The sequence below is a fragment of the Poeciliopsis prolifica genome, unplaced genomic scaffold (assembly GCF_027474105.1).
Source record: "Poeciliopsis prolifica strain line A6 unplaced genomic scaffold, Auburn_PproV2 SCAFFOLD062, whole genome shotgun sequence".
NCBI classification, from domain to species: domain Eukaryota; kingdom Metazoa; phylum Chordata; class Actinopteri; order Cyprinodontiformes; family Poeciliidae; genus Poeciliopsis; species Poeciliopsis prolifica.
This window is the reverse complement of record NW_026562437.1, coordinates 1,052,029-1,072,987: the sequence shown is the minus strand read 5'-3', so window position 1 is coordinate 1,072,987 and position 20,959 is coordinate 1,052,029. Positions and strand designations below refer to the sequence as shown.

Sequence of the window (20,959 nt, the reverse complement as noted above, 5' to 3'; positions counted from 1 at the left end):
ATGGTCTGCAGAAAAACATAACAACTGCTTCGTAATAAAATAAAGACGTTTATACACAAAATGTCTTAAACAAAATAAATGTTTTTATTTTTATGACTGAATGATGACAAAATAAGGAAAATATAAATAAAGTGTATAAAATACATACCAGTTAGAAATGCTTCTTTTTCACTTGGTTCTGAGTATTTTGTTGCAATTTTTAATTTGAGCCACTAGATGGCTCTAAACTACAAAATATTAGGGCCACTCTAAGAAAATAAAAACAGGAAAGTTGAGAATATAGTCAAAATAATATGAGAAAAGCATCAAAATAAAGAATAAAGTTGTGGCATTATTACAAGAATTATTATTATACTCTAACTGTATTCTGTTAATATTATGACTATCCTCTTAATGTGCCTATTTTTGAAATATTGACTTTATTCTCTCATTATTTCAACTTTATTCTTGTAATTTTATTTTTTCTTAGTCTGGCCCTATTACTCTGCTGCACTAAACATGAGATGAGAGAAAAAAAACCCTCGTCTTTATCGAGTTCAGGCCCTAAAACAAGTTTTTTACAGCAGGAAATCTGACTAAATGCGTCTAAACATCAGGAAAAAAAACATTTATTGTAGCTTTCCAGCGTTTTAAACGTAGTGATTATTAACCAGCAGAGACAATTGATGTTTTAAGTGGAGTCAGATGAATTTATGGCATTAATAAATTATTAAAAGCCTCCCACTGTGTCAGCTAACTCAGCCTGATTATTAACAATGACAATGTTCTGTTTGACTGGAAAATGTATTTAATGGCCGTCTCTCTTCACGCCGCTCGCTCTCTCTCCTCCTCTGTGTGATCCTGCCTCGCTCGCCCTCCACACCTCTGCCTCCGCTCCACCGTTCTCCCGCTCATCCATCTTCATCTCCCTCCATTAGTTTGAATTAGCGACCGTCTCTCTCTATTATTGCCTACTGAATTCCCTGCGCTCGGTGTGTGTGGACGACAGCTGGGCCTCATCGCTGCTGCCATTTACACCGGGGAAGAAAAGAAGAATAAACAGATGGGCAGATGTTCTCTCTCTTTCTCTGGCTCTTCTCTCATTTTTTATTTTTTTTTTGCTTGGCCTCTGTCACTTCTTGGTCTTTTCCACATCTTTTTTGTCTTTCAGTCTGGTGCACCTGAATCTTGGAGCTTTTCCAGCGTAATGTTTGAATAATCAGCTAAAGTTTGGGAATGATTGCAGTTTTTCAAATTTAGCAGAGCTAAATTTGGTTTGAACAAACCTCAGTCGTGGCTTCCAGCTGGAAGAAATTCACCTTTATTTACCTGCTTAGAGGACCAGGCAACACTTTAACTAAACATGCTTAGAAATTTGCTGAAATGCATCTTTTACATTAAAGTCTCCTGCTGCAATAATCAATAAATTAATTAATTAATCACTTGATACAAGCTCAATCATTTCCACTTGCATCTCTTTTCTCTCCCTCTTTCAACCAAGAAGCAGGATGATAAAACCCTTTATTTGAGGGGCGGTTTTATTTACACAGATTAATTTCTGTTGTTTCGTTTATTTATTTTGTATATTTAAAATGCCTTCAGTGTTAAATTTTCATTGAAATTTTAAATTGATCTTTGAGAATGTGTTCTGGCTTTATTATTCGGCCAGCAAACTGTTATCTTAACAGATCTAGATCTAGAACCAGACCTTTAATACCTGGTTCTAGATCTAGAACCAGATCTAGAACCAGACCTTTAATACCTGGTTCTAGATCTAGAACCAGATCTTTAATATCTGGTTCTAGATCTAGAACCAGACCTTTCATATCTGGTTCTAGATCTAGAACCAGATCTAGAACCAGACCTTTAATACCTGGTTCTAGATCTAGAACCAGATCTAGAACCAGATATGAAAGGTCTGGTTCTAGATCTAGAACCAGACCTTTCATATCTGGTTCTAGATCTAGAACCAGACCTTTCATATCTGGTTCTAGATCCAGAACCAGACCTTTAATATCTGGTTCTAGATCCAGATATTAAAGATCCAGAACCAGACCTTTAATATCTGGTTCTAGATCTAGAACCAGACCTTTAATATCTGGTTCTAGATCTAGAACCAGATCTTTAATATATGGTTCTAGATCTAGAACCAGACCTTTAATATCTGGTTCTAGATCCAGAACCAGACCTTTCATACCTGGTTCTAGATCTAGAACCAGATCTTTAATATCTGGTTCTAGATCCAGAACCAGACCTTTAATATCTGGTTCTAGATCTAGAACCAGATATAGAACCAGACCTTTCATATCTGGTTCTAGATCTAGAACCAGATCTAGAACCAGACCTTTAATACCTGGTTCTAGATCTAGAACCAGATCTAGAACCAGATATGAAAGGTCTGGTTCTAGATCTAGAACCAGACCTTTCATATCTGGTTCTAGATCTAGAACCAGACCTTTCATATCTGGTTCTAGATCCAGAACCAGACCTTTAATATCTGGTTCTAGATCCAGATATTAAAGATCCAGAACCAGACCTTTAATATCTGGTTCTAGATCTAGAACCAGACCTTTAATATCTGGTTCTAGATCCAGAACCAGACCTTTAATATCTGGTTCTAGATCTAGAACCAGACCTTTAATATCTGGTTCTAGATCCAGAACCAGACCTTTAATATCTGGTTCTAGATCTAGAACCAGACCTTTAATATCTGGTTCTAGATCCAGAACCAGACCTTTAATATCTGGTTCTAGATCTAGAACCAGACCTTTAATATCTGGTTCTAGATCTAGAACCAGACCGTTAATATCTGGTTCTAGATCCAGAACCAGATCTTTAATATCTGGTTCTAGAGGTGTTTCATCTTCCAACTTTTACAGAAATCCTGTTTCGGAACCTGGATCTAGTGAGTTAAAAAATGCTCGCAAGTGATTTAAAGTGTTTTAAACTGACAAGTTAAGTCTGTTTTTTCCTTCCTTCCCCTTTTATTCACCCGTTTATCTTTTTCTTTATCACGATTATTTGGCTTTTATTCCTCATCTCCACCTAGTTTCACTCTCTTCCTCTTGTGACACAGAGACGGTTTCCGTTGACATGAAACTCGTTTTTTCTCTCCATCTCTCCTGTCATTCATCCCTCGCTCCAATCTGTGTTTTTCTCATTTTTATTCTGTCACCGCGTGCCGAACAGGCCAAACGCCAGAACATCTTTTCTTTTTCTCCCCCTCTTTCTCGCGCCCTAAATATCCCTTTCTCTCCCCCACCTCCTCCTGTGTCCTCCCTCGTTTTATTTTCTTTTTCATTTCATACGCTGGTTCCTCTCTTCTATTATCCGCCACAGTTTCCCAGGCCGGTGTGAGTGTCTCGCACAAAGAAAACAAGGTCGGACAATGAAAAGGAGGCTCAGCGCGAGCGCACAAAAATCACTCCGAATGAAAGAGAAGAAGACAGAAGGAGGCGTAGAAAAAAAGAGAGCAGGAGGGAATAAATAAAAAACGACTTGGCGAAAGAATGAAATGACAGTAGAGAAGAAGAGTAACTCTATCAACCCATTTGCCAGGTCAGCTGAAGAAAAGGAGAAAACGGAGAAGAATCAGGGTGGAAACAAATGAAAGGATCGCTCCCTCCTTTATTTCCTTTCTGCTTTTTGTTTTTTGCTTCTTTAATAATTCAGAGAAACAAACAGAAGAGATTGAGTGTCCAACTTTTATAGGTAACGTGTAAAAAAAAATAAGAACAGTTCAGACCTGAATAGTTTCTTTTGCTTTGATTTCAAAGTTATCAAAAGGTTTTTGTTCCAGGTATCAGGTAAAAACCGCACCTTCTTAAAAAGGAACAAAAACGTTTCACTGGGAATCAGCAACTGTTGGAGAAACAAGTCGATCCAGTTATTTACAAGGAAGAGATGCACCAGAATGAGCCCTGAGAATCTGTCAATCAAAGTGGGCTAAAAGCATTTTTTCTGGGTTTATGAGAACCAGAACCGGACTGTTACTCATTGATCCAAAGTCCTGATTTCAGATAAAAATAAATTCTCCATTTCGTTTGGAAATCGAGGTCCAATCATCTGGGGGAAGAGTAGAGAGGTTGCCAGAAGTCCAGAGTGGTTTGGGTCACCATGTCAGCTGCTGGTTCTGGTCCACTGGGTTTCCTGAAACCCTCAGATTTTATTTTCCAGCTGGATTTGGTACCAACCCAAACTGCGAACAGTGGTCCAATCCCCATGGTGTTCCTGTTCCTGATTGGCTAGCAAACTGGCCTGACCTTAACAAAGAGCCAGTTGACCTGAAGGCAACAAACCAATCTGGGCTTCCAGAACCTCAGCAGAACCAGGATGATCACATAAAATATCAACTTTTATTGATTATATGTAATATTCTCATTTTCTGAGACACTGAATTTTGGGTTTTTGTTATCTGTGAGCCAAAATCACCAAAACTACAACTAATAAAGGTTTAAATACGTCACTAATTAATCTATATAATAACATGACATCATTTGTTTTGAACTAAACTCATAGAGCTTATTCAACAAATGGTGAGTAAACGTCTGGAGATTATTTTCTTTCTTAGGGTTTTCTGGGTCTAATGTAAAAACATAAAAAACTAGGATAAGACGCAACTACATTTGAATTTAAACCTAAATTATTATTATTGGGAATCACTGCACTTGATTCAGAGGCAATGAGCAAAATAAAGAGTCAAAATTAAATCAAACCACTGAAAAGTAACTGAATTTAGAGCAAAAAGATTTGAACTCTTGAAAGATTCAGGCTTCGTTTTGGATCTCTTTACACATGATTCACATGCAAATCAAAGTCTGCTTCATGGCCAATTCATCATATGTGCTAGACATACAAGAAATCAAAATTTCTCAAAACAGGAAAAGCAGACTAAGTTTAAAGAAGTTGTGCTGACGAAGTCCTTGTTATCCTGAGAAGAACACAGTAAACCAGATGTTTCCCAGGCTAGTTCCAGGGTTATTACAAGCTCCTTTCTTCTTCCATTCCTCTAGTTTCTCAAGTTGCTGATACGGTTAGTTTTGTTCATTTTGCTGATGCGAACACAAACTAACAGTCTAAAGGCCTGATAAGGTGGGTGTAGAGTTCATTACAGCGCACAGAAAGAACAAACGGCCTTAAAAAGTTTAACTCGTCTCCAGGGGTTTCTCTAGATTATTGCTAATGTTCACACAAAACTTCCACAGTGTCCCCGTATTTGGACTCCTTTCCTGAGTCAGACTGCGAGAGGCAACTTTACTCATCGTTTCCCAGCATGCCTGTGTTAGCGTTAGCGTGCAGCACCTGTGTTGGAGTGCAGGTCGTCGTTGTCGGACTCGTTGCCGTTCTGGAGACTCATCATCATCTTCATCTTCTGCAGCTTCTGGAGCTCTGCCATGGCGGCCGCGGTCAGTCCTTAAACACACACATCACTACTGTTAGTCATCTTGTTGTCATTACGGTCAGCTGATTTGAAACCCATCAACTCTAATGTTCCTCACAGTCACAAACCAGCAGTCTGGCCACGGCCTGCTGCTACCCAGGATGCCTTTCTGCACACACAGCGACGGTCAAGACGGGTCGATGTCAAACTCTTTTCAACGCGAGTGTTTAGAGCAGTTTTAGACACCTCAGGCCTGGTGTACATTAACTCACACACAGCTACACACACATGTACACGCAGTCTTTTGTAAGGAACAAGATCCTCGGCTCTGTGCGCTGACCTGGAACTGACTTCTATACACAACAACCAGCAGAGTGAGAGAGAGATGACCCTCTGTGTGTGTGTCTGTGTGTGTCTGCGTGTGTGTGTGCAGGGTAGCTTTTGCATTGTGCTGAGTGCTTTTATGTTCAAATGTGTGTGTGTGTGTGAGAAAGAGACAGAGAAGGGTATGCATTCATGCTTATCTCTGCATACTTTCGTGTGTGTGTGTGTGTGTGCGTGCGTGTGTGTGTGTTTAGGTCAGTTGGTTTTGCCCCGGTCACGCTTGACGGCCTCGCAGGAATGTCCATTACACTGTACAGTTGTCTGTAAGCTATAAAGAAAACAAGGTAGAGGGGAGAGAGGCAGGGAGGGAGGAGTAGTTTGAAATTTAATTTGAAGCAGAATGGATGGATTGATGGAAGGTTGGCTGGATGGATGGATGGATGGATGGATGGATGGATGGATGAGTGAGTGAGGTATGAAGGGCAGAGCTGCACGCAGGTTAATCTAACTTACACAAAGTAATACATATAGCCACATTTTACGCCGACTGATGCAGAGTAGAAGCTCATCTCTTATAAATATTTGTATACATCGACACCGACTTTGATCCAATGATATAAAGCACAAGGAAATAAAAAAAAAAGTTCTTTACGACGCATGCTGTGTGCACTAATAACGTTTTAGGGCTGTTTGTAATTTAAAAACAGAGTAAAAGAAAACTAGATTTAAGTTGCTTTGGTGAAAACAAACATTTTCTATGAAATGCCAGTAGATAATTTTGTTTTAGGTGTTAAGATGCAGTTAGTCAGTGTGGGGCGCAGCACTGTTCACTGCCTTGTTATATCGCACTCATGTCATGCTATGTATTGTAATAATGTTAAAAAAAGTTCTGCAACGCACTCTGAGAAACTTTCTACTGCTACCTTCAGGTTTTCTTTCTAGAGACCCGGTCTTAACTATCTTATCTAATGTTATTTTTAAACACAATCCTTTGGTGAGCTAAGCAACGTCGCACTGCGAGCGCACATCATGGCAAACAGTCCTTTACATGTAGTACTGCACAGACCACTAGGGGGCTCCCACCACACAGTTTGAGAATGTCTACTTTAAATCTGTAAGTTGCTCAATTTGGTGTTTTACTTGCTTTGTTGTGACCTTTTGTCTGTAAAAAACATCTAAACTTCTAAAATGCAGAAGACTCTCCATGAAATTACTTTGCTTCAAAATTTGAAAAGGTCGATGGCTCCCAGATCCTGGGATGTACTTCAATGTGGACACAAACACGTCCACACAAAGGTCCATTTTCATGGACACATAGTCTTTGCTACATGGTAAACTCTTCACATTGACTGTTTTGTATGCAACACCAAGCTGATAAGGTTGAGAGTCAGCGGCATCTCTGCCATTCGCTTTATATTTGGAAGAACAACTGATTAGAAAATATATAAACGTGTAGGGTACATCAATGAGGGATCATAAGACCTTCAAGAAAACAAAAACAATTGTGGAAAGAAATAACTCAGATCCAGGTTAAAGGTGAGAAACCACTGACACCATTGCTGAAATTGCAGAAAGTGAGGAATTTGTCTTGAGAAATTTAGGAAATGGGTATAATTGGCTCTAAAAGTGAACAAGTTTCAGCTCAACCCTGAAATGATGCGATACCGTTTCATCAGCATATTGGATTACCTTCTGCCTGCATATCTCAGCATTCAATGGCACTCAAAAGTGAAAGCAGAGAGTAAGGTTTTGCTAATTTGAGAAAGACAAAGCTTTCAGTCAATCAAGGCATGGTGATAAGTTCGACCTGCAGGCAAGGTTGGCTGCCGCCAAAACCTGAGAAAACCGGGTCTTGGTGGACAATGTCTGGAAGAAGTTTCTGTTTTAACCAAGACTTCCAGTTACTGTGGCTTGAAGGTCATTGGTGTTTACCATACTGGCATTGATCATCCACTGGTGGTCACAGTCAAGCTTAAGGTGCCTCTAGGGAGCCAAAATAAAAAACTGCAACTTTGAGTGGGCCTCAGACAAGTTGCAAATCTATCTTGGGACAACACCTAGATAGTGGCAGACCAGGTTGGTCGTCTCAAATTGAAGAAAGTGGACCAGAGATTGCCTCAACTATGAATGACCACAATTCTCACCTCCCGGGAGAAACGGTACTTTGAGGGTTAGCGGTGTTTGATGTGGTAGATTTTTGGCAAATACATTTTTATGACATGTCTCAAAATGACGTGGATTTTCAGCTGACAATACATTACAAGTGGACACAACAGGATCTGTCAAAAACATTTAACAAGGTCTTCAAGTTGAAGTGTAGGAGTTTGAAGTTTAAGAGAGAACTACTACTTGGGAACAGAAGAAATGAAGGGGAATAAAATGAAGTCCCTGTGTGGGGTCAAAACTGTATTTACAGATTGATTACTGCTCTGAAGAACACCTTGACCCTCTAACACACTCCAGGTTGCATGTAGAGATACATAGGTAAACACACACACACACACGCTCAATCAAGTACACACAGATTCGGACACAGAGTCAGAACGCCCGCTTCGCCTCAGTGCAACCAGGAGTCGATCAATATTGAGGGCAGAGCCACAATGCTGTTCTCCATCATGACTATCAAACACACACACACACACACACACACACACACACACACACACACACCGCTCTGCTTCTCTTTCTGTCTCAGATCGATGGCTGTCCGCTGTGTCCACGGTTACCGAGCATCAACCCCCGTCGTAAATGGCGACCACGGAACCTGGGGAATTAGTCTGTGATTGATTGACAGACTGCTTCAAAGACACCAGCACCATATAGACCCCTCTCTGTGTGTGTGTGTGTGTGTGTGGGAGACAATATATATTTTCCTGTGTACCTGGGAAAGTGTGTGTGTGTGAGTGTTCCCCTGTGGCCTGTCTGCACCTCATTTACCCATCTGTTTTTCCGTTCCCGTGCATCATAATGCTTTTCGAAGGGCGGATGGAGGAAAGAAGAAGTCGTAAGAGGGAGAAAATAAAAAGACGCATCACACAAATTGAGAAGAAAAACAGTGAGTCATCACCATAACATAAGAATACATAAATCAGGAATACAAAAAAGCATTAGAGATGAGTGCAAACTTTGCTGTGACTGACTTTGGCATTGATGAACTAATCTACAACATCTTTGTGACTTTTATTTCAGTTGTACCGGTCAGGTCCTGCTGCAATATGGTATTTAAATACACAGGGCTATCCAAAATGGCAAGCAATATCCAGTGCAACATTATCATTAAAAACTGATGAAAAGTTTATTTTTGGAGATGTAAAGTTTGGCATTAACCCATTAGCTACAAAAATTCAGAATATGTTACAGCAGTTAAAACTCTTGCCAACTGAAAGAAAACGATCACAGAGATGCTTTGATTCACTGACACTAAATAAATCCAACAAGAACATTTTAGGATTCAGCTGGAAAGTTTGACTTATAGACAGATGTCTGATGAAACATAACATTATTTGTCCATGTCCATAAACACGACATGGATACAAGAGTATTCAAATGAGAGTAATATAAGGGTCTCACTTCATAGGACTTGTGATTTCTGCATTGCCCATTCAAAGCAGAAGAAGGAAAAGGAACTGTTTAGAAAGAATAAAGGGATTTCTGGTCAAGGAAACCAAAGTCCTTGTAGTTCTTGAGAAATAATTTATCCATATAGAAAAAAACAAAAGAATCTCTTCATTGTTTTACAAAATGTTACAAAGATTTGGATGGGATGTAAAAATCCCAAGAAGACCTTTGTTAGGGGTACCGTCCTCAAGGGCAAGTCTACTTTCACTTTTAGACTGATTCCAGCAACACCTAATATTTGAAAGACTACGGCTTTGGAGAACCTTAGTTTGAACCGCTGAAGTTGTGGAAGACAACAAGGCAGAGGTCAAATTCACGTAGACAGTGTTTGGATTTGACCAGAGTGAACTTCAAGGTGTCACATTAAATGATAAGAACATTTTGAGAACCATTTCTCTTTTGCTTAGTTTGTGCTGTTCTATTGTGGGATTTGAAAGAGCAGCGGATGCTTGTCGTGTCGTTTCATAAGAAAAGCTTAACTGGTGATAAAAGAAAATGTCAGTGACCCAACTCCAATGCAAGCAAATCATCCGTTTTCCTTGGTTCAGTCTTAATGTCTCTGGAAGAACCAAGACATTATACTGGCCCAACAATGACTGAAGATGCTTGATGATAAAAGGAAAAATCAAGAAATCTATAAAATCAGTAAAATTATAACTTTGTGGTTGTTATTTGGAAGAGTAGGCAGATATATCTATATGTTCATCGGACATGGATAGACATGTAGTCCCCATCCACCTGTGAGACCGTTTCATAAAAGAGGATGGTGTGGTATAAAAGTACGACTTCAAAACTATCTCGAGTGTGGACAAGGCCTTAGTTGAGTGAAAACTGAAATCCACACTTCAAGCTATACTGTTTAAAATACATTTCAGAATTGGTCGATGTGCTTAAGATTCATGCAGCTGTTCCTCTTAGCCAGGCTCTCAAAATCTGTTTTTTATGTTAGTTGTTACCTGGACAGAGTCGTAGCAGATGAAGACTGGTATCATCTTGTACCGTCAAGATGATACCAGTCAGTTTTACATCCAAAAACTTAGTTTTCTGTACCATCACTCTGCTTAAACTACAGTTCCTTTATCTGCTTCATGGCCTAAAAGCTAAGTCAAAATTTGGTAAGATAAAACCAACTAAGATGTCCTCTCTGTATGCTACCTTCATATTTGCTGCTGCTGGTGATCTTCAAGACCTCTGAACCCCCTACTGAGCTTGCATGAAACCCTCCCCATTTGCCAGTCATTGTAAATATTTAATTGACTGCACCTACATTTCTGAAGGAGTGCTCTAAGAGACGGAGTGACACTTTGAATAAAACAAAACAGGGAAACGGAGAAATTGCTCTTTGTGTTCTGGATTTAGAAACACACGTCTGGATTTTTTTTTTTTGTTTGTTTTGCTTCCTTTTTATTCTTGCGAGCACTTAGGAGCGCCAATTTACAAATGCAGTAAATTGCTCTTGTGCTGAGTCAAAGAGATTTCAGCTCAGCACTCTGGCACTTAGATCGCCCATCTTCAGCTTTCACCGACTGTCCAAGACGCCCATTTGAAGCCGTTCTGCACCAGCCATTTTGGGCTATTTCTAATAAACTCAGTGACTTTAAAGTAATTGTATCTGCACGTTTTTTGGCTCTCGGATGTTATTGCATAAGTAAATTACTCCAAAGGCATTACAGCTGGTACTGCGGATCAATCACAAAACCTCTCCTTTGGGTTTATATACAGGATTTGTTGGAGGAAATTCTAAGGAAATCAAATTAGATAATAAATAAATTAGATGTTTTGAACAACATCTGCATTCAAAAGATAAGTTGCTTTACATTGTGAACAAACACAAACCACATTTCTACTGCCTCAGAAATTCTTTCCTAAATTTTTCTGGCTTATTAAGTAGAATGATGTTACACCACCTTTCACTTTAAATGTAAATATTTCAACCGTATGAACTCTACAAGTCACTTATTTTTATGTTTTTCTTTAATCAACTGTAATTTCTATCGTTTGATCGACTCTTTCCACCCAAAAACTTTTACCATGAATTTTCTTGCAGAGCTTTAGCAGGAAGACAATTTGTTCATCCTGGACTTTATTTATCCTACAAGTTTATTCAAAAATCCTATAAACAAACTTCTCAATTAATTCGGTTTTTTAGTCATTGAGAAAGTAAAAGTCGTGCTTCAGCTGAATTTTTTAATATGTACACAGCAAAACCACAAAATCTTACCAAGTAGTTTTGCTCTGGTCTCAAAAAGCTTAATACACAAGAAATGAGACAAAACTAACTTAAAAATCACTTTTCAGCAAGATATAGAGGCTTGTTTTAAGTCAATAATGCCTTAATATTTATGAAAAAGGTCTAGTTCCACTGGCAGATTATTTTACTTATGACAAGATATTTTTTCCCATGTTTTTAATTTCAATAATCTGCAATTGGAACTAGAAATTTTCATCAATATTAAGGAATTGCTTACTTAAAACAAGCTCATATATGTTGCTGAGAAAGTACTTTTCAGTTGGTTTTCTCGTGTTTCAATATATTTGCACTACTAAAACCAAACCTACCTGGTAGGATGTTGTGTTTTTACAGTGTAAGTCGTGTAAAGCATATGATGCTTGTGTCAACATCCAACCAACAAACATTTGCTGTGATGAAGATTCATAAAAACGCGATAATTATAAGTTAAATGAATTTCAAAGAAAACATTTCCAGAGTGCACCAGTGGGGGGCGTTTGCTGCTAAACGCCTCCAGTTCAGCGTTTCTTGAGAAAAGCAGCACAAAGTGATGCAGGAGGAGGATGAGGAAGATGAAAAAGGCTTGATGTGACTTCAGAGGCCTTCCTCATCTTCCTCCTCCTCATCTTCATCTCGTTCTCTGCAGGTGTGCGGCAGAGTCCTCACACTCGGGTTTCCTTTCAGGAAGAGGCTGAACGCTCCACATTTTCAAGAGTGTGTGTGTGTGTGTGTGTGTGTGTGTGTGTGTGTGTGTGTGTGTGTGTGTGTGTTTGAGTCTCCAAAATGTGAACTTAGAGACGATAAATGAAAATAAATATGCGTTTATGTTCCACTGGTCTCTGTGTGTGTGTGTGTGTGTGTGTGTCTGTGTGTGTGTGTGTGTGTGTGTGTGTGTGTGTGTGTGTGTGTGTGTGTGTGTGTGTGTGTGTGTGTGTGTGTGTGTGTGTGTGTGTGTTGGAGGACAAGGCGAAGCATTGAGCTGTTTCTGAAGTGAATTAACAAGTCAAATGAGTGCCGCATCACCCTGCATAGGTTACCACACACACACACACACACACACACACACTAACACACTCCCACGCTTATCATCACAGCGTCTTTGTTGAGGAAGATGAGGCCAATTAAACTGATATCACTCTGTTGTGGTTTAAAGCCTCTCTCTGATCTTAACGTTTTATCTTTTTTACTTTTTCCTCCGTTTTGTTGTTCTCATAAATGTCTCTCTTCACCTTCAGTTTTTCACATGGATGATGTTCTTCTTTAATTTTGTTTTCTTCCATCTTGAACTTCCTTGGTCCTCCGCTCCAGTCCTTCCTCCGTGTTTTTTCTTGCTAACGGTGTGATGAATGTCCATCTGCGACGGGCCGACGCCCCCCATCGCCGTGGCGCCCGCGAGGTCGTAAACAACAGCCCGTCTCCCCCGGCAACGTGGCGTCTCCATGGACGCGGAGCCGCTAAGACGACCGACTCTGCGTGTGTGCGGCCGAGGCGGAATGCGACATGCGACGACTGCCAAGTGTGTGTGTTATATATGTAGTGTGTGTGTGAAAGCTAATGAGCGATCATAAGTGAGCAAATGTTTTCTCTGGGTTCCACTAATGCTCCACAAACACACACACACTTATAGATCAGGTACGTGTGTGTGTGTGTGTGTGTGTGTGTTGTGTGTGTGTGTGTGTGTGTGTGTGTGTGTGTGATTAGTATGCCACAGTGAGCTGTGTCCATATGTCACCAAACACAAGCATGTTTTATTTATCCCGGAGAGGAAGAGGGGGAGAAGGAGGCCAACAGTCACTGTCAAGGGGATGGAAGGAGGGATGGAGGAAAGGAAGGATGGAGGAAAGGAGGAAAGGAGGAATGGATTGAGGAAAAATATATTAGAGAGGTGAGAAGATGGAGGATGGAGGAAAGTTTGGAGAGAGTCTCCATTAAAGAAGTGATGGTGATGTAAAAGGAGATGGAAGTTAGAGGATACAGGGCCGATCAAAGAATTTTTGGGGCCCCAAACAGATTTTCATTTCGGCCCCCCCCCATATCAACGTGTCAAAACCAGCTAACATGCTAACTACAATTAGCATAATTTCTAATTAGTTTACATTGTTTACATTACAGAAATAGCAAGTCAAATAAAATGTATTTAGTGGTATTTAAGTTTGCCGTTTTATTTTAAGCATTTCACAGTAACATCAGCTGATAAACATTAAATTTACTGTTAACAAGTTCAATTTGTAAAATTTCCCCAGCAGGAAGAAATGAACCATTATTTGTGTAACAGCTATGAAAATATTCTAGAAATAGTTTTTCCATGTGTAAAACCATTTAATCTGTATTATGTGATGTTTACATACATTTGTTTCAAACTAACATCTAAACTGAAGCTTCAGAGCGTCACAGTGAGGAAGCTCTGACGATAATTCAGAGCTTGAACTCTTAAAATCTTATCACCAAAGTTAAATATTTTTGTAATATTCTGACTTTATTTTGGTCATACTGAGTTTGTTCTCACATTATTGAGTCTTTATTCTCTTAATATGGTTTTCTGTCCTTCCACTTTATTCTTGTATGAATTTGACATGCTATTGTCATTTTCAGAACACAATGCGTTTATTTTTGCAATATTAAAACTTTTTTGGTAATATGATTTTATTCTCCATCATCATATTGTATTATTACAACTTTATTCTCATATTATAATTTTTTTATCATCTGTCTGGAAGTATTAAGACATAATTCTTGAAATAATTCAACTTACTGTCTATTTTGGTAACATACTGACACTATCCTCATATTAAACTCCTTGTATATACTTTTTTCTCACAATATTATGATTTAATTCTTGTAATGTAATGTTTTTTTCCTCTTATCCAGGCCCTAACAATCCATCATATGGCACAGATGGTATTTTATGGAGCATATTTCATATTTTTTTAAATAAAAAATAGTTTTTTTTAGATGTGGGAAATTATTGGTTCATATTATTAGATCAACTGATAGAGGAAAAAGCAGCAGAAACAAAAGTGAAAGTAAAAGAGAATATTGACAATAGCAGATAAGAAAAGGATATTGAAACAAAAACAAAAGTTTAAGATTAATATTAGAAGAATGAATATTAAAGGGTTGGATAAACAATCAAAAGTCACTAAACATGCAAAAAAGTTCAAAGGTTATAAAACAGATGAAGAAATTTGGGGATTAGGATGAAAAAAACAAGAAGAGCAGAAGAAAGATAAAAGTTAAGAGATGAATTAAAATGGATCAGAAAAGAAAAAATGATAGAAGTACAGAGCAACTTTGGGGAGGATGAGAAAAGGAAGAAGTGAGAGGAATAAGACGAGTGACAGAAAAAACTGGCAAGAAAAAAAAGATTAAATAAATGACAAGATGGAGAACATGAAGGAAACGTAAAACGATGGAGACATTTTCAGGTAGAGGGATAAAAGAAAGAAAGGAAAAGAAAGTTAAGATGAAGAGAGAATTGGGAAAATTACAGATCAAAAACAGATTAAGAAGAAACAAGAGTAAAAGTTGAGATTAAGAAAAACTTCCAACATGGAGGAAAAAGAAAAGAAAAAAACAAAACAAGAAGATGAGAATAAAAGGAAAGGAGAGATTTAGAGAAGAGACAAAAATATGAAATCATTGAGAAAAGTGAGAATGGATTGTTGCTAAAAGAGCAAAAAGAAGGACAAGAGGATAGAAAAGGAGGGAGGAAACACAAAGAACAGAGGGAATAAAAAAAAATATTCCAACAAACATTAAGATGAAACGAAGTAAGATGGAGGCGAAGCGATAAAAAATGAAAATGTTTAGTCAAAAATTATTTCTAGATTTATAAAAATGAGTACAAATATAAAGAAGAAACAGTTAAAGAAAAGACAAGAGAAAAAGAAGGAGGGAATCTGCAACATAAAATTATGAAACGAGAGACGAGCGGCTCAAGAAAAGAAGAATAAAGACAGGAAGAGGGAAGAAGGGATGACTAACATCAGGAGGAAGAGAAGAAAGTGAGTAAAGATGGGAGGAAGGGACAGGAGGAGTAAAGGAGGTGGGAGGGATGGACAGATGGAGGAGTGGGACCCCAGAGACGTGTCATTCATCACACCACCCTGCAATCTGCCCTCCTTCACCCTCCTTCTCTTCCCCTCATCCATCCATCCATCCGTCCGTTTGTTCCTCCGTTCATGCTACTGTCACATTCTAGTCTCTCTTTCTTTCTTTTCCTCCCTTCCTCCATCTTTCTCCAGGACTTTGGCAGTCATTTTTAGGTTTCATTATCTCCTCTGGCGACTTCCCTCCATCCCTCTCTCCATCCGCCCTCCGGTCTCTTGGCTCCTCCCGCCATTTTCTGTGTCAGCGAGAGCAAAAGCGACAACAACAAAAAGGATCCTTGAGAGAGGAAGACGAACCCAACGAGAAGCTAAAGGAACCGATCAAACCGTGAGGAGCAGACGAGTTAGAGAGCAAATTAAAGACAAAACAGGAGAAACTACAACAAGAGAGACACTGTGGGAAATATCTGAAGTTCTTTAAAGTTTAGAACCACCATGTAAAGGAACAATAAAAACTATTAGAAACAAGAAGTTTGGGGCACTTGGCTGCAGTTTCCACCTGAATACATCACGACACCAACAATGACAGATTTTTGTTTCTTCGTTTTCTTTTCAGATTATTTTGGCTTATTAAACTTTCGCACCATCAGCGAATCACATCCAGGATTAGAGCTGCGCAATAAATCAGTAACAATACATATCCCGACAGACCAATTATCAATATCAATAGAAAATACATTTATTATCAATAATTTCACTGAACACCAATCCAGAACCGCACAGCATTCTGGGAGATGTAGGCAGAGGACGTAGGCTCACTGCCAGCTAAGCTAAGTTGGTGGAATCAACTGACCCTCTCACTCTTTGGTTACCTAGCAACCCTCTCACTCTTTGGTTACCTAGCAACCCTCTCACTCTTTGGTTACCTAGCAACCCTCTCACTCTTTGGTTACCTAGCAACAACCTGTTCAGTAAATGCCACAGCAACAGTTTTAAGCTTCTTAATTGCTTAGAAATAAAAAAAACAACATAGTGGGATAAAAACTGACTAAGACAGGAAAGGTCAGGAAAGGTCACGTCACCAGTTTGGTTGTCTTTCAGATATTAAAAGATCAATCAGAATTGATCAATAGTGATCAATTCTGATTGATATGAAATGTTTATAGCACAACCATTTTTTCAGCCTAGTTTTAGTTTACGTTGTTCCTGCTGTGTAGAATATTACACATAAGACATTATTAACAATAACAGGTATCATAAAAACAACGTAATGGAGTGAGAACTGTGGATAAAATGGAGGAAATATCACGTCACCAGATTGACAGTATTTCAGAAATTAAAAACAACAAAAAAACGAATCAATAATTATCAGTAGACTGATATGAAACGCTTATATTGTGATACGTTGTTCAGCCATAATGTCCAGCCAAGATCACGTGTAAGTCTGTGCAAGTAAAGTGTTACGAAAACAGGTTTTGTTTTTTAAACATGAGACTGCACAGAGACAGGAAGTGAGGTCATTAACGCGTCTCTTACCGGTGTGGGACAGCAGGTTGGGGGACAACAGGCCGGGGAGCCCCGGGTGCAGCAGCCGGGGACTTTCCTGCATCCCAGCACCGGAGCAACGCTTGGGAGGACGGCCGGGGCGAGAGCTGCAGGGCAGAGACACACATCATTCAATTAATATTCATGAAATATGACGACGCAGTAAGAGCAAAGAAACACAGACAGGATTCTGATTCAAACACACCGAGGAAATCACGGCTGAAAGGACGAAACTCGATGCCCAATGAAAACTGAGTCATTTTCCACCTACAATTTAGAATAATATGTTTCATGTTATTAAAAATAATTGTTTAAATGTCAACATTTGAAATTTTCTGATCAGTTAGCATCATCCAACCACTGTAAACAGATATTGGAAAGTATCTTATTGAAAAGCTCTTATTTATAATCATTGCAGTAATCAACTGTTTAGTGATTAATCGATTAATCACTTACACATTCTGCTGATTTTTAAGTGAACCTCAAGTCTTTTTATGCGTTATTTGAAATAAATTATACTACGCATGTGAAATTCTTTTAATAAATATCTAATTTTTAAGTAAGGAAACTTTACCACTTGAGAAGTTTTGGGTAAAACCTGTTTACAGACAAAGAGGTTTCTTTATTTTAAATCCAAAATGTGTTTATATGTTTAACAGTTTTGACTAAATATATGTTCATAGTGTGTTGTTCTTTCAGGAAATTGCCTTTTTTTTAAGTCTCTATACTCCAGTTGACAATTAATCGATTGTTGATCGATTATTTTGACAATCGATTAATCTCGACTGATTCGATTAATCGTTTCAGCCATAGTTTGATTTAACGCCATGAGCCACATTTATCTTAATATTACCCTAAATAATAATAAACGCATTATTTTTATGCACAACTTGCAGCTTGTTTCCAGGTTTGTGAACAACTTGGCTCGGAGATTAGCGCTCTGATCTGAATGTCACCAGGAAATGACAACAGCTGGATGCACCGCAGGTCACTCGGACTTAATCAAATCACAAACCGTCACCCAACAGCAGCTCATAAGCACTTTCTGCTGAAGCTCGCATGATTTGCACATAAAAACGCCCCTCAAGACGTGTGGGGAGTTACTCGACAGCAATATCGTCCCCACTTAACACAAAACACTTAAAAAACAAAACACAGGCCACACTAATTGCCAAATAACCGAGTTCCTCACTATTAAAAATGGAAAAAGAAGTTATAGCAATGTTATTAAAAAAATTATGTTTCTCCAGTTTCGATCTAAAGATTCAATATTATTCAAAAGTTCAACATATGAACATTAACATTACAAGAGGAAACAGCAGCTGCTAACAAAGTCCTGCAATAAATAGTGAGGGGAATATACACTATTTTTTTAATGAAAGAACGTTAGATCCAAATTTTAAAAATATTATCTGAGAAACTTTGACACATGACGCAACTTATACAAGAATAAAACATGTAACCATCTTTCTGAATACACAGGAATTCATGTTCTACATGTACAAATGAAACTGAATAAACAGTGTTTCATCCAGTCTCTAACACGCACACACACACACACACACACCCCCACACACCCACACACACACACACACACACACACAGTAAGCTACTCTATTATTCATGTGCGCGTAGGCATAAATAACCACAGTCAAACACTGTATTACAGTAACTGCACACATGCAATTTAACATAAAGGGAGGCACACATACACACACTGGAGGTGCGCATGCAGGCCAACTCTCTGCAGGGTGGCTAAGTAACAGATGGCCATCCAAAGTCATTTACACCTAGAGTGAGGAAAAAAATAAAACCTGTATATGGCAAAAGCCCACAGTGTCACCGCATGAGAACAGAAATGAAGAGAGGAAATAATGTACGGCAGCAAGTTAAATTAGGGCATAAAATAATAACGGCACCAGAACCTTGAGAGGACTTCTGCTGGACTCGTTATGGACTATTCTCAGCCTCTGGTTGCGTCTGGTTGGCTGTTTCAGAGTTTAAAAACACATGTGTTTTTAGATTTATTTATGTTTGTCAAAGTCAATCTGAATGTTCCTGTTGTGCCAGAATGGATCTATTAAACCAGTTAAACTGTTACATTATCAATAAATTGCTGTTTCAGTATTTAATACCAGTTTCTTAAAATTAAATGTCATCGAACATCTTTTCACACTGGTCAGTCCATTCAGGAATTTTGATTGTTTTGCTTTGTTTTTGGTGCTAACTTAGAAATATTTGACCTAATGCGCGATGTTAAATGTAACCTTTTTATTAATCGCCGTATTGATCACGAGCTATAACTTGACATCAAGGAAGGCGGAGGCACCAGTCACTTAAACGCAATGTTTGTTTTTTTTAACAAATTTTGTAAAAATTATAATTTGTTGATTTTGCATGAATTTTGCTGATTTGTTAAAAGTGGAGGGACTTATTATGTCACTTGGCGTTGAGAGGGCCGCATAAAAAGCTACAGTGGGCCAGATTTGGTCTCTGGGCCTCAAGTTTGAAACACAGTCTTAAAAAAAATCTCAAATTACACAACATACATAACAAGCTAACAACTAAAAACAGGCTGTTTGTCAAACGTAATGTTCAGTATCTTAAAAATAAAAAATTCTGAAATGGATTCTTCAAACAATTGAAGAAAACTCGAGTCTACAGTCAGAGGCTGCCTCAAATTCACTGTAATACAGACTGCTAGAGCAGATCCTCTGTACTCACAGCCATTAGCATCTACAACGTTTTGAAGAAAGCTAGCTTTGAATCATTAGCTGCAGCTAACCCATAGAGTTACTAACTATTTTTACAATGGTTTCATAAATTAATCAAATGAATTGTCACCCTTTTACAAATGTTAAAAAAGGGCAACAAAAAATGAGGTAGGAAGCACAAAGAGTCCTGCTAAAGCTAACTAGCATCTGTTTAGCTAATGCTAACTAGCCTGGCTATAGCTGGCTGGCTAGCTAACAGGCTTTTTAACAACTTTCCTTTTTTAAGCAAGCCTGTTGAAATAAACAGGAATTTCTACTATAGCAGTTTATTTAATTTAATGTTCAAATGTCTATTTTTTACTGCTTCACTGTCATCTAGCTAAAACTGCCTAATAAACATAAAAATGACAAACCAAGGTAAGTTTTCTGTTAAGAGTCGTTTCTTCTTATCTGTATATAAACTGGAACAGATTTATTTTAAAAGTAATGAAAGTATCTTTTGTCTCATTTCTAGTGGAAATGCCTAAAAATAGTTAATAAAAAAAAGACAAAATTAGATTACAGCGCAATTGTTTAAGCAATTATTCCTTAATATAGATTTTAAAAAGATTATATGGCAAAACATTTCTTGTTACAAGTAAAAAAAAATCTGCTCTTTTCATTATTAATCCGTACTGAACAGATATTTCCACTAAAAACTTAACCAAGATACTTTGTTGATTTTGTGTTTTTGCAGTGCAGACTCCAAATTGTAGGTTTGTTGCGCTTTGGCAGTAATATCCAGTCGGAGCAGAACCACAGCAGAGCGGAGGGGATGTTGGTCTTTTCAGGAACATGTTGAGTAAATCGGTCAGATCCCGGTGGGAGGAGCAGAGTGTGTGTGTGTGTGTGTGTGTGTGTGTGTGTGTGTGTGTGTGTGTGTGTGTGTGTGTGTGTGTGTGTGTGTGTGTGTGTGTGTGTGTGTGTGTGTGTGTGTGCGCTAAAAGTTGTGAAGAGAAAACGACTGCAAATGTTTTTTGGGTGTGATCTGCATGTGAGAAAAAAAAGCAAGAGGATTCAAAGGAGCATGAAGACAAAAAGGCATGAACCTTCACTTCCACCATGAACTCCACTTCACCTC

At 38.5% G+C, this 20,959-nt stretch overlaps 1 protein-coding gene across 1 annotated transcript in view; it reads right to left on the bottom strand.

Moving 5' to 3' along the window:
- LOC129379883 (dachshund homolog 2-like) overlaps positions 1-20,959 on the bottom strand; it is an 88,145-nt gene that overhangs the window by 18,425 nt on the left and 48,761 nt on the right. Inside the window, exons 2-3 of the mRNA XM_055060820.1 lie at positions 17,117-17,232; positions 5,281-5,391 (exon numbers count right to left, since the gene is read on the bottom strand). Of these exons, the coding sequence (XP_054916795.1) occupies positions 5,281-5,391; positions 17,117-17,232 (227 nt within the window). The remainder of the gene's footprint in view (positions 1-5,280; positions 5,392-17,116; positions 17,233-20,959) is intronic.